Here is a 15,048-nt window from a genome sequence, read left to right as displayed (position 1 = left end):
TGTGAATGTACCAAGCAAAATAATTTGAATTATCCATGTTTACTGATTATTGGTTTACCCTCTCCCCTTAATTAGCCTGGATAATTGAGAGTTTACTGCATAAGGGTAAAGATTTTAGAAAGTGTTTATAAGTTATGTGAATCCAGATGGATGTACGGTGCAGAGACGTGGGGTATAGAGAAAATACAGAAAGAAAGTAACAAAATTTATGGGGGGGGGGGTGTGAAAAAATTATGCCGCAAAGGGGATGGCTAAATTGAAAATACAAAGGGGCAAGGTAATGAAAATGATGGTAAAAGATCTAAAATTTAAAAAAAAAGATGTGATGATACATAAAGGCAGAATCTGTTGTATTTCACCGTGACATGAAATGGAACTAGACGAATGTATTGAGTGTTCTACAAGGAATAAGAGATAAGATGGTTTAAGACAGGTATTTTAAAAAGAAGAGTGATTAACAGAGGATATGAGACAGGAAAAATTACCCTATGTTCATAGAGTATGAAGATGTTAAAAGATATTATTGAACAGTTTACAAATTGAAAATTGGAGAATTTTTTTTATGTAACAAGTATTTAATATAAATGAAGATTTAGTTTGTAAGAGAATAATAAATGTTATTAATGTTCTTAATTTTAAAATATTAGAAAGTAACAGTACAATTTAGATGTAAATGTGAAAATGAAATTCGTTAAGATGTAGTTAGATACCAAGGGTAAGAGAGAGAAGAGAATTATGGATATATAAATACGTGTTACATGGCAAGAGCGTAGTGTTAATAGAAATATATATAGAAGAACTGTGTGAACTGCAAAAAATCTGTTGTCAAGCAGACAAAGCCCTAGGCATTAGAGAAAACAACTTCCCATATAAATAGGCTAAATTTAAGAATACCTTTAAACCTCTGTATTTCTAAATCCATGGAAAATGTCAGCTCACCAATACACTTTATGCCATAGCCCTGGTTGCACTTGCAGCTGAAACCTCCAACCGTATTCTTACAGCGACCATTGCTACACATTCCTGGGAACTCCGTACATTCGTTAATATCCTTGCGATCGATGAAGCCATTCCCTTTGGGGCACAGTTCCTGATGAGCCTGAGTTCCTGACCGTGGGCAAGGTTCACATCTGCTGGTTCCAGTGTCCCCTCCACCCCAAACTTTGCCCACAGAAGAGCAACAGCATAGGATGCGTGAGAAAATTCCTTCTAGAGGATTACTGCACTGCCCGTGTCGGTACTCAGTATAACACGCCTCCTGCCTAACATCCAGATATACTGTACATGTGGACATACATAAATTCTACACATTTCAGTGAAATACTGATATACGTCAGTGAAGGAAAAGCTGATTGCAAATTGTAATGTAATATTCAATCCAAATCACACAAACCTTAGTTGCCAGACAGGCCATTGATCTAAAGTATTTTATATTATTGATATGAAGAGGTCTAAGGTGCCTCTCATTCTATATTCAGTGTTTAAGGAAAACTAACATACCAGTAGGATCCAGTGTCAATCCAGGTGGACAGGTGCACGTGAAAGAACCACGTTCCTCCTCCTCGACACACTCCGACATTCAGGTCACATTCATTTACATCTGTACATGTTTTACCATCTACCTATACAAGAAAGAAAACATGAATAGCTTTGGGAAAGACAAGTAGTATTTTTAATTAATAACAGAATTGCATGGTTTATTAACAATCACTAATTCAGATTCCTCATTAACGTATATTTGGTAAGATCTATGACAGTGAATTCATAATTGTGCAGTGTCTACCATTTCAATCTCCTTCTATTCATGATTATCACGATGGAAAATCTGAAACTAAAAGTAATAAATTTATGCAATGAGAAAGGACACTAAGTTTTATTGTGACTTCACAATTTCTGGCAAAAAAAATGTATATTATTCATGCCATAAGTGGACTAGCGGAAGTTTACTAAATTGTCCCAGATATGTTCATAATTATTACTTTCCCTCGATATACAAATAAGTACTTTCAGTTTCCCAGTTCTCATGATGGTTGGCTTCCCATCGTTGCACTGTATAGTTTCGTAGAAGTCTACCAACGTCTCAGAAGTGCTTACTGCCTCCATCATCAGGGAAATGGAGTAAGCCACACATAATAAAATGGCTCCAGATATAACAACCAGTCAGACAGTGTAGAACACTGGCTAGACCACAGTCTAACAAGGCCACCACCTGTCTCTCCTCTACTCCTTCTGACTTTGACTCCCTTGCCCTCATGCTCTTCTTCTATGGTCGAGCCAAAATCCCTTCAGCAGACATGCAAACAAATAAATAGACAGACAGGATCTCCCTCATTGTATTTACCTTTGCAGTCACACAGGCCATGACATATCTCACACGGACTGCCCCATGCCAGTCCAATTGAACAGCAGCATTCAGATTTTTAATGTAAGGCGACGTAGATTATTCTCACAGCGACCACCCACTAACCTGGTCCAGCACGACCCCTTCCTATCATCTGCACAGAAATTGTACATCCAATAGAATCTGGGATATAAGGAAAGAAAAGTTATAAAATATCTGAGAAAATAATCAGTGTGTATTCCTCATAAATGGACCAAAAATTCAATGAAGACAAAAGATCATGATTAAATAAAACTGCAATTTCTATTTATATCCACTGCAGATAATAAACGACTTACAATTCCATAATTCAAGACAAGATTTTGATTCTGAATTCATATGTTTGTTTTACCATAAACACTTTCTCTCTCTAAAAATATGTGTTCGAGGGAAACTTAAGCTGTCTGAATGACTGAGATTCCTGCTTTGTATTTGGGAGGTACTGACTGAGCTACGCCGTCTCATAACATAACACTGTAGAAAGATTGAAACAGGTGACACCTATTAAACTGTTGTCCAAAATGAATCCTGGTTCACATTCGCGCTCGTATGAACCGACACTGTTCACGCAGGCTCCATTAAAGCGAGCATCAGGACCTAGCTCTCTGCATTCATTAATATCTTCACATACTTGTGTGACAGGGTTGAGCCGAGTGCCCGTGGGGGCAGATACACTGCACAAGCAAAATTACAAAATTAGAATTTAGGCTGGTAGAAACAGTATTCATGTGAATCTACACTTAAGACACATGGCTTAAAAATCACACACTGATAACAACAACAAAATGTTTAGGAATTTCAGGAAAGATGGATTTATGACACCCAATTCACACCCTTAGACATACCAGTGACTTACTTGAAAGCTGCCTCGAGTGTTCCTACACTGCCCTCCACTACAGACCAAGTCATCCAACTCACATTCATTGATATCAGAACAAATTTTCCCTGTATTATCAAACCTGATACCCTGGGTTGCAAATGCACCGGTATGTTCCCATCAAGTTCTCACATGCTACATTTTGGCATATATCGGGAGTTTGTGCACACTCATTGACATCTAGCAATTTAAAAAAGGATAAATCAGATGTAATTCAAATACAATAATTTCACTGGTTTTCAAGCATTATGACACTATCACTCTTCTACGCTGCTGAAATTAGTGCAGATTACCTTTTTGTAGCATTTAGTGATCTATACTTTATATTGTTTGCCACTTTGTTTCAGTACAACATTAACATTTTGGGCCCTGACCCATAAAATGGAATTTGTTACCAGTTTCACAGAGACTCATAACTAACTAATTAACTATATGGCTTAGGAACCCAAAGGTTCATCAACGAATTAACCAAAGCCCTGTCCTGGGCCAACAAAATCCAGTCTCCTTCAGCTCCTATCTCCCATAGATCCCGCCTCAGATTGTCCTCCCATCTACGTCTAGGTCTCCCCAGCTCTCTCTTCCCCTCAGGCTTCCCAAATAGTGGACCCAACCAACCAGATGGCTTACGGAACTCGAAGGTTCATCACCGAACCAACCAAAGCCCTCCACCGGACTCTGTCCTGGGCCAACGAAATCCAGTCTCCTTCAACTCCTATCTCCCATAGATCCCGCCTGACATTATCCTCCCACCTACGTCTAGGTCTCCACAGAGGTTTCTTCCCCTCAGGCTTCCCAAATAGTGGACCCAACCAACTAGATGGCTTACGGAACCCAAAGGTTCATCACCGGACTAACCAAAGCCCTCCACCGGACCCTCTCCTGGGCCAACAAAATCCAGTCTCCTTCAACTCCTATCTCCCATAGATCCCGCCTGAGATTATCCTCCCATCTACGTCTAGGTCTCCACAGAGGTCTCTTCCCCTCAGGCTTCCCAAATAGTGGACCCAACCAACTAGATGCGTTACGGAACCCGAAGGTTCATCACCGAATTAACCAAAGCCCTCCACCGGACCCTGTCCTGGGCCAACATAATCCAGTCTCCTTCAACTCCTATCTCCCATAGATCCCACCTGACATTATCTGCCCATCTACGTCTAGGTCTCACCAGCGGTCTCTTTCCCTCAGGCTTCTCGTTATCTATTGTGAGTTTGAAACCCATATGTAGATAAATAGAATAATAGTTTTTATGGATATCATTCATTCTGTACACAGATGACATGCAGTTTTTATACACCAACACACCTTCAATTGCACTCCGGCTAAATGAAATTAATATAATCGACACTTGAGACCTCTTCTTTACCAAGCCTCATATCATGGATTTCTGTGATCTGATGTTTCTTCATTTTAAGTTATATCCATAATACAGGAGTTAAAGGTACATATGTGTAAAAACTTACATTGAAATCTATTTTTTGTATCCCCTCTTCATATGTCCAACTACAAAATATCCTTCCCAAAATACAGATCTCCCATATTACATGTTGTTAAAATTCAGTGAGTATGTTGGGAGATGAATATGTATTCAGAACTGAGTAAAATTTCTAATAAAATGCAGAGAAATACATAAACTGAGCAACACATACCATCCCCATTAAACGTCATTCCTGCACCATGCGGACAGAGAGCTTGAAATTCAAATGAGCCTTGTGGGGGGACACGACTGACACGGAGTGCCCCGGCCCATTGGTTGACCAGTGATCACAGTACAACAGCAGCAACTTGACTTTGTTACTGGCATCGCAGTTGGATTCGTGCACTGACCATCTCGGAACTGGGAGTAGCACAGATCACGGCTCGTATCTGCGGCAAACAGCGTCCCCTGCTTAGGTTATTGACAGATGTACTAACACGCACCATTTCAAGTGTGACAGTGGCACAGACTGCAACACCATCAGAGATCCTAAAATAGTAGACTTAATTTTCTAGAAATTATTTCTTAATTATCAATATATATATATATATAATTAACTTTATCAGTTGTATCTTCAAATGAGATTACAATTAAAATGTCCGTTTTGTAGGATACAAAATGGACACTAGTATGGTACCTTGGAAAGCCCGTGCAACACATTCGACAGCAGTACTCAAAATCAAGAATGATTCATTGTATGACAAACGCGTATAATTTTAGAGGGTCATGGCAGAAAGGATGCATCATTATACTGCATTATTATTTATTTTTATTTAGTGTTCTGTCTGGCGACAGGTCCATATGAACAGGATCCTTCCATCCTTTTCTCGGACTGGGACCTGTTCATATACGTTCTTGGCAGATGATCCAGAAGTGGTTTGCCATTGCCTTCTTCTGTGTGTGAATGGAGTAATTGTTGGGATGCCACGGAGGAAAACTCCATGTTGCCTAGACCACGGCCTTGCCCAACACAAGTTATAAATTCGGGCACCACCGGGAATCGAACCCGAGACCCCAGGATTACAAGGCCAGCGTTCTAACCGCTAGACCACCGTGGCGGATTATACTGCATATGGTGTGTTTATATGATGTGCATTTTGAATATGTGTAGAATTCAGTAATGTCACTCCCTATGAGTAATTTAATATATTATAGTGATGTTTACCAAGACATGATCTTCCATCTGGACCAAGTATAAACCCTGTGGTACATTCACAACGGAAACTGCCTTGCGAATTTATACGGGACCCATGTTGACGAGGGTTGCTTATGCATTCATATATATCTGAAACAAAAATTGAGGATGTGCTGTATCTTGAACCACCTAAAAGCACCCAAGTTTATATTCTACCTTTTATTACCAAACAACATGAAACTGTTGATGATAATTATTTTGTGGGTTGTAACGCCATGGGAACTCAAAGGTACATACAATGTTTCAGAGAAAGATACTGTCTACAGCTTAGGGGCTGTTTCTCTGAAATGTTGGTATCTACCTATAAGCCCATTTGGAAACACAACCCAGAACAATCACCATCTTCAATGCCATAAGAACCTCAAATCTCACCAAGGTGGTGCTTTGAAAACTCAAATGAAAATCAGTGACCAGTGGCTTGACTGACGCATCTTTATTATACAGAATCTACATGTCGCATCTGTGAAAACATCATCTCTATACCTTAAATATGATGATAAGTTCTCCAAAAAAATTTTAAGTCATTAGTTTTCAAATGTTTAATTTAATTTTTTGCAGGTATTCATGTTGGTTAATGTTTTGCCCAGTCGATAACCAGAATCACAGACACACTTAAATGAACAATCGACGTTGACACATTTGCCATCCCTGTTTGAGAACATTCATCCCAAGTCTACACAGAACGTCCCATCCAATGATGGCGTAAAACCATCCTGGCACACACACACACACCGGTAGGATCCAGGTATATTTTTACAACGTCCCTCCAGGCAGACTCTTGCGTTCTCATAACATTCATCAATATCCGAAACAAAAATTAAAAACTGTTATTTAGAACAAAATGTTCTATATATATTTTTGAATAAAAGAAAGGTATGGCTTCTGACAGCCGTCTAAGTGACTATTAGCTTCCCGAGCAGGACTCCGCTCCACGGTCAGTTAATTACTGGTAATTCATTACTTAATCTGACTAAAAGTTTCTACTGACTTGTTACCTAGGAAGTTTTGTACATTTGGCAAACGACATCTTACCAACACATGCATGTCCAGATGGTGAGAGAATAAATCCACTGTGACAGTGACATTTGAAGGAAAACCATCCATATTTATACACACATTCCAGTCTGACTACATTCATCGTGGTCTGAAATACAACGATCAAAACCGTTGGTATCACGTATCACTACAGCTACAGAATGTTGTCAAGCTCGGAAACATTCGAAATAGGAAACTTCGCAAGTACAATTACTTGTATTTAAATAATATGGTATAAAACTGTAGCACCACACCAGTTTAATATTAGGTTCATGCAAGAGATCAGAGAAGATGGTTTAATTTTTTTTTCTCCCTAACTGAAGAAACAATACATGCTTTCAACTGTTTAAATCAGGAATTTTCATACTAAAGAGTAAAACTCTTTAAAAAATACAACATAACCAATATCACATAGAATTGTGTGCTATTTTGAAATGTAATCTTCCTCATGTGACGAAAATGTATTCAGATTTCCATCTTCTGGGTTGCTGCGCTGTGTAGTCTGGTCGATGTTAACCAACGTTTCGGAGGTCATACTGCCTTCATCTTCAGGGCCCTGATGACGGGGGCAGTATGACCTCTGAAACGTTGGTTAACATCGACCAGACTACACAGCGCAACAACCCAGAAGACGGAAATCTTTATACTCTGATGACGGAGGCAGTATGACCTCTGAAACGTTGGTTAACATCGACCAGACTACACAGCGCAATAACCCAGAAAACGGAAATCTTCATACTCACCGCTGTGAAAACCTCAAATCTTACAAAAATGTATTCACATGGAAAATCCACTGCTTTTAGTTGTCATTCTCTTCAATTCTGATTAAATTTTTATAATATTTTCACACTTTATACTTGATTAGAACAGAACAACTTTACTTTAAATTAAAACACAAACAAAACAATATGATATAACCAGAACCAACCTGTACAGTATTTTCCATCAGAAGACACATCAAATCCTGGTGGGCAGACACAGCTGAAACTTCCAGGAGTATTTGTACACTGCCCTCCTTGACAATAGTTTAGTTCAGAGCATTCATCAATATCTGCAAGGGCAAAGTATCCTGGGTAGCAGTCACACCGGTATCCATCAGGAGTATCAATGCAACGTCCATTGCCACAAATGTTGGCTCGCAGAGCACACTCGTTCACCTGCGTGATGTCACCAGGGCTCGGATGGCACAACCTCTTATAAGCCTCTATAAAGACAAACAATCTTATAAGTATAATGCATCCAGATAATTCCAACAGTTCACATGAAAGTTGCCACTCAGCACATCCCCTGATCTCAAACTCCTCTTTCAGACAGACAAGGCACTCACACTAAATCTATAACAGTACACCTCCTCGGAAAGCAAGGAGATCACACGAGGGCCTGAGGTCTTCCTTGTGGCATTGTGAGGCATGCTACGAACACCCCATACTTGGTCACTAGGAATCAAAAGTGGGCAACTGTGGTATGGTGGCCACATAACCAACATTACAACCTGTAACCCTAGCTTCTTCACAGCGATAAGCTCTTGCACAAATTTAAATCAACAGCTACTGAATTTCCACATTCAAGTCACAAAAACAGAGGCTGCCACCACGTGTCTGTGGGTCATCCCAACCGCATCGCCTGATGAATTGTGTCCATCATGCACAATAATCATGTCAGCTCCCGGTGCAAAGTCTTGCTAACTTCGTAGTAATGATGGACTCGAAACTGCGTAACGGCTGGAGTATCCCATATGCTTGCATTCACGCCTGTCTGAAACAAAACCATGTACAGAAATAAACATCCGCATTGAGAGACCAGTATTAATTCTTACTACGAAGTCACTCTACACCAGATTAATAACCTACTGGCAACTAATCCGGCCTTTCGTGCAACCAAAATATTTCCCACTTTACGTACTTCACACGGGAGAAAGATGACAAACATCAGTTCAAATAAACTTGCACGCTCTGGCAGTATAAGAGAGTGAAGCTGCACTGGATTCAGCATGCATCCTACCATCACGCCGTCCGAAGTAAACAATACCAGCAGAAGAACTGCGCCATCTTCTCGCACGCAGAGACGGCAACGTCTGAAAAACAGCGAACACATCCCGCCACCGGCGGAGCACGAGGGATATTCAATGATCAATATGTGCGCACCCTGACGAACTGTCCTGTCATCTACCGTCAATACCCCTGAGGTACATGCCCGTCCGCGAACACTACACGGCACCGCCGAACCAAATGCTGACTGAAATACCGCTCCAAAGACTGTAAACTTATAAAGACCTCAAACGTTATTCCGTGACTACCGATAGAGACACATCTTCTCCCTTAAAAATGACAGGAACTAGAGAAAAAAAATTAAGGCGAAACAGCTACCAACATCGCCTATAAGAAACCAACTACCAAACACTTCCATAACCTCAAAAATCTTAAAATAATTTATGAATCCAACCACACCCGAAAAACTACATCTCAATCAACTTAGCACGAAGCACTATGAAACAAGCAGCCCACAATTCGCCACTAGATCGCCTACATCCTAGGGCACATTCGTCACATAACCTCTCGGTCGCCGGAATGTTACTGCACATAGCAACCTTCGACACCCTGCTCAGATTGATACCAGACACAAATCTTGAATACCTGCACGTCTACCTGTAAATTACCCAGTGAAATCGTCCACGTCCTTTCCAACACGAACTTATTCTCGTCACATTTCATGTTGGCACTCAAGACATCACGCAAATTCAGCAGAGACATTTTCCCTGCGTGATAATTTCTTACAACTAAATTTGCAGAAGGGCGGAGACGACTCGCGAGCTGCGTCATTTGAAAAGTCCGACCAACATCACCTATAAGACACCAACTACCAAACATTTCCATAACCTAAATATCTTCCATCATTTATGAAAACAGGTGGGATTTCGTAAACTACAGCTCAATGAACGAAGCACTATAAACGATTATTGCATATGTCGCCACTACACAGCCCCTCTGCCACCAGGTTGTACTTCACGAGCATCTATAACACACCCAACGACCCAGCCCACTGGTGACTGTACTTCAAGAACACGAACTTCCCTTCGTCAGACTTCATTTTGGCACATGCAGCAATCAACACTTAATACACTACCAACAAAATTAATGCCGGCAATATTCGCCGAAAACCACTTGCAGCAAAACACACACAATCCATAAAACTCATTGCACTTACCTGACTTACGTAAAGCAATCTCATCACTGGCAAGTCACACTTTTCGATCATAGGACAACTGCTATTGCGCATCTCCCGTTAACGACTGTTTGGAAACTCCCTCTCGGTGATGATCACTAAGTATTCCCGTTACCTCCCGCTTTGACATCTCTTTACAGATTTACATAGATAAAATACAAACTAAGTAATGCGTGGTCAGCACACTTTTAAAGTCCTCTTGGGTCAGAGAACGGACACCCACTATTATCAAGACTGTCCGGTATAGCTATGCCAGAGATCTTCATCACCGCACTTCCTAAACGAGCGAAACTGCAGAGCCCCCCCATCTGCTTCCGAACAGATTCAGAATGACTGACGTTTTGAAGATCTTCCTGTGGCATTAGCTTGAACTGAGAATGTGAAATGGGATGAAGCTGATAAAAGGCAAAACCATATTCTTTCCAGGAAGAGGAATCACATCTTTGGTGACAAGCTGTGGCCAAAGCCAAGAGCACCTGCAACTTACAGCCTGTCACACATGACAAACTCTCTCTCATTCCGAGATGTGTTGGCCACCACACTATGAAGCAGTCTCTTATTAACGCAATGTGATTGCGGCCGACATTTTTACTATTTTACTACACTCCGTAGAACACCCCACACACATAACTAGACATCCACACCTTACACGTTCACATGATTTATATCTAAGTTGGTATCACACTTGCAACACAATTACCACAACAGAGCAAGCCCCTGTGAATGGGTTAAGCGACAGAAAATCCTCTCCAGAGGCACACAAAATTTACGTTCCTCTTCTCCATGTACGCACTCAGCAACAGGACGGCCGACCATCGGGGACACAAGCGGTCTTCTCTCGGATGTCAGTCTGTCTAGTGTTGGTGCACTCCTCCTGCAATATACCAGAAAAGGTGTAAGATACACAAGAAATCTAGAATCTCAAGGGGCCACTTTCATAAGACATTGGAGGCAAAGTCGTCTGAAATGGAACAATCTCACGCCAACTTATTTTATCTAATGGGTGCCTCCTGCTTATTCAAATATTTAATCTGAAATGGGGGCGGGGGGGAATGCTGTTCATAGACTTACCGGGGATTAGACACGTAAGACCAAACATCCATCTTGCAATCAGCCTCTGTCAGAGCATTATTTTACTTTTACTGTCCATTAAAATCACTTTTATCTCACAAATATGGCAATATTAGAATTAAGAGCACCACAAAATATAACAAGGTTACAAATGCCGCTGTATTCATTTACAATACCACATATAATATTGGTCAGACTTAAGTCTCTCATAAGACAAGCACATCAAATACATCCTAATGCTCATGTACTTACACAACACATGCCAAGTTCAGACAGAGGGTTCCTCCATGCTCCCAGCAGGTTTCCTGTTCTGATATCAAGTCAGTCTGCCAACTGTTGCTACTGCTTCTATGGCAAGCTGTATGAAGGTCAGGTTACATAAAGCATGCCGCTCAGAAGGATCATTCTATTTCATGTAATCTGCTACTCCTAGAAAAAAAAAATACATTCACATTCAAGAAATAAAGATTCCACCATACATGTATCACACTCCTCTAAGAACACACAGTTAACACTTCTACCTTAGCCAATGAGCACGCACCTTCCATTTTCACAAGACAGATTTTGTCATGTTCACTACCAACCCATTCACAAGTTAACACTTCTAATATACGTCACGACTGTGAAACAAAAAGTAACCTCCCTATCTCACAGATTCATACTGGAACCTTTCTTTTCTCCCCCACCCCCAACTGCAAAAAAAAACATTAGACATGTGGGCTGACATTATTCCACACCACATCATAAAATTTTCACTAAAAACTCTGCCACTCCTTCCCACACACATCAGTCCTATGCAACTTCAGTTGTCACTGATTTTAGTTTCACTGTGCTTTAAAGCCTTTTTTCTTTCCACAAATATGGTGATATTTGAAATCTGATCACCAGGAAATACAACAACAAAGTTACAAACGGCACTGTAATGATAAACAGTGCCACATATTCTTGGACAGACTTAACTCTATCACATGACAAGCACATCTAATACATCATATTGCTAGTGTACTTACAAAATGCACATCAAGTAGAGACAGATAAATCTGTAGCAGACATGAGTGCCCTTCGTGATCACAGCCAATTTCCTGTTGTGATATTAAGTGAGCCTGCCAAGTGTACTGAACATACTCCACTGATTTCCTGGCAAGCAGTAGGCTGGTCAGATGACAGACAGCTTTCCCCTCAGTAGAATCCCAAGGATCAATTAAGCTTCTTCTCTCAGCTATTCCCAGAAGACAAAATGCATTCATTTTTAACTATCACGTTTCCCCACCCAAACAGCATTCATATGACGCAGTTGATTGAATATGTTCTATTGTTCTGGGGGCACACCACACATGCAGCATTGCTAAACAAGCATACTTCACGTTCAAAGGCGAACATATTGAAATTCTTCAAGTAACTGTACAAGGCACCAAACCCGCAAATAATAAACACTTCTGAGTATATAAATGTCACTTATCAATGCCTCGTGGCGTCTATTTAATCATCGACACATAACCTCAACCGACTAACGAGAACACCCCATAATTTCCAGTCTCTTATTCCGTAACATAATAACAGCCACGAAGATCACTGTTCGCACACAGAAACTTACAGCAATGATTCTTGCGTTATGGCATTTTAAGAGACTGAATATTTGCCATTATGAACTCACATACATTTATCACGCAAATATCTCCCCACAAGGCGAAACACTACCAAACCCGCTAAACATAAACTTCATACGCCAGTCATACCACACCTCCAAGACTCCAAATACTAGATCACGAAACAAATCTTACCAACTTCTGACTTCCTTTCACTCTCTGCGAACTTGGCCACAACGTCTGTTTGTATGTGGCGGAGGGAAGGTTGGTGTGATATATATATAGGCGGTTTAGTCGTCGGGCGCCATTGATCACTACAGTCACGTACATTGTTTAGGGGTGGTAAGAAAGGGATGCCTATATTGCAGGAGATGTAGTTCGTTCCTATGCGTGAGTCTGGTCATGGAATGTGTGGTACAACTAGCGGGGAAACAGAGTGTAGTCTTGTAATTTCTACCCAAGATTCAATATAGAATTATACAACATCTTGGGAAATGTAAGCACAGCGAAGAATTGTGGTGTTATATTACTTCTAGATTTTCAGTTAGTGAACGCGGACTCTTCGTGATGTCTTATAAAAAGTCGTGTTGGACCAACAGGGAACTTCAGACGAGTGTACGTTGGTTTGCGTTGTTATGAAAGTATGAAGTTCTAAATGGAAACGTCCCTTCTTCCTCAAAGAAACCACAACTTGTCTCTGTGACAAAGATCAATTGGTTAATGCTTTTAAGGTAAATAGTCTGTGTTTATTCTGAGAATCATACATTGCACATAAATAAAACCTTTAATATATGACCGTTAACCTTTTTAAACACGCCCGCGAAATGTCATAAGGGAAGAAATAAAATTTATCTTATGTCTAAATCTAAGAATAAGACTTTTAAACGAACTTCAACTATCATCTGCTTTTTCTGAAACAATCTTAATGGTGAAAGAGAACTAATCCGTCTATGAGGCGGTAACACTTCTTACGTGTACAGGACATGCTTGCTTCGAATTTCAGCCGAGTCCGAGATTTTCCAAAAAAAAAATTTCGTTATGTCTTACGGTTTGGTCGTAATTTTACAAATTCCACTATAGAAATAATTATTCTTCACACAGAACTCAAGATTCATTGTCAAATAAGAATTTTTACTCTTAAATGGTGATAGTCTATCAATACTGTACGTACCGTACACTTCGTTCAGTACTAGTACTGATATTTCCGATACACTTCCCTAATAACGCGGTTTCCCTGTAACGCTGGTTTATCACTGTCCCTCCGCGACCCGCGTTATGGTGGGGTTGTACTGTATTTAAGAAAAGGTAGTACCTTATCCTTCGCGTAAAAGAATTCGTATAAACACACATACAGGTTTCTCATAAACGGCCTTATTGAACACTTGTTTTCATGTGATTATGCAATTAATGAGCAAGGATTTTATGTGTAAATAACATTGTTACTTATGGCCATTATTTCGTGTCATCTTGTCGTGAGACGACATTTTGTGGTGTGCCGTCATGTGTCCAACAAAGTAGGGTTTGCCATGAACCAAGAAATGTTGCGGGACTGAACTAGGCCGAGGTAGCTAAGAAATAACGCGTACTATTTTGGCTCCCGGGTTACAACCCTCGATACACTTGGGACGAGAGACTATCTATTCGAGAGCCGGTCTCGACGTGTTGTCTAACTAACTAGATGGCTTACCGAACCCGAAGGTACATCACCGAATTAACCAAAGCCCTCCACCGGACCCTGTCTCCTTCAACTCCTATCTCCCATAGATCCCGCCTGAGATTATTCTCCCATCTACGTCTAGGTCTCTCCAGCGGTCTCTTTCCCTCAGGCTTCCCGATGCACACCTCTTGTCCCATCCATGTGCGCTACATGCCCAGACCATCTCATTCTTCTCGACTTAATCACCCTCACAATACTGGGGGAGGAGTACAGATTTTTAAGCTCATCATTATGCAGTTTCCTCCACGCCCCATCGTCTTCTCTCCTAGGCCCAAATATCCTCCTCAACACCCGATTCTCAAACACCTGCAATCTGTGTTCCTCCCTGAGAGTGAGAGACCATGTTTCGCACCCATACAAAACAACAGGCAAGATTATTGTTTTGTATACTTTAATTTTCAGGTTCTTAGAACTCAGACGGGAAGACAAAATATTTTGAACTGAGAAGTAGCAAGCATTTCATGAATTTAATCTCCTCCTAACTTCCTCAT

At 40.6% G+C, this 15,048-nt stretch overlaps 1 protein-coding gene and 1 long non-coding RNA gene across 5 annotated transcripts in view; both read right to left on the bottom strand.

The window, feature by feature from the left end:
- LOC147871898 (uncharacterized) overlaps positions 1-8,032 on the bottom strand; it is a 41,879-nt gene extending 33,847 nt beyond the window's left edge. The window contains exons 1-8 of the mRNA XM_087360056.1: positions 7,890-8,032; positions 6,959-7,070; positions 5,897-6,016; positions 5,023-5,200; positions 4,904-4,924; positions 2,342-2,495; positions 1,501-1,622; positions 940-1,262 (exon numbers count right to left, since the gene is read on the bottom strand). Of these exons, the coding sequence (XP_087216182.1) occupies positions 940-1,262; positions 1,501-1,622; positions 2,342-2,362 (466 nt within the window). The 5' untranslated portion in view covers positions 2,363-2,495; positions 4,904-4,924; positions 5,023-5,200; ... (1 more) ...; positions 6,959-7,070; positions 7,890-8,032. The remainder of the gene's footprint in view (positions 1-939; positions 1,263-1,500; positions 1,623-2,341; positions 2,496-4,903; positions 4,925-5,022; positions 5,201-5,896; positions 6,017-6,958; positions 7,071-7,889) is intronic.
- LOC147871897 (uncharacterized) lies at positions 8,026-13,377 on the bottom strand. 4 transcript variants are annotated; one of them, XR_015538263.1, is made up of 5 exons: positions 12,265-12,991; positions 11,507-11,683; positions 8,812-11,057; positions 8,289-8,716; positions 8,026-8,165 (listed from the first exon to the last, which is right to left on the bottom strand). It is a non-coding gene; the product is annotated as an uncharacterized LOC147871897 (long non-coding RNA). The 4 variants fall into 4 exon arrangements; XR_015538264.1 differs by adding an exon at positions 13,036-13,377 and having other exon boundaries at positions 8,145-8,716; positions 12,265-12,473; XR_015538265.1 differs by lacking the exon at positions 12,265-12,991 and adding an exon at positions 13,036-13,377 and having other exon boundaries at positions 8,145-8,716.
- Positions 13,378-15,048: the final 1,671 nt, after the last annotated feature.

This window comes from Zootermopsis nevadensis, unplaced genomic scaffold, assembly GCF_977971745.1.
Source record: "Zootermopsis nevadensis isolate Lab colony 2312 unplaced genomic scaffold, Znev_1.0 Znev_ptg000037l, whole genome shotgun sequence".
Classification (NCBI taxonomy): domain Eukaryota; kingdom Metazoa; phylum Arthropoda; class Insecta; order Blattodea; family Termopsidae; genus Zootermopsis; species Zootermopsis nevadensis.
The sequence above is the reverse complement of the archived record's forward strand: the minus strand, read 5'-3'. Positions and strand labels throughout refer to the sequence as shown.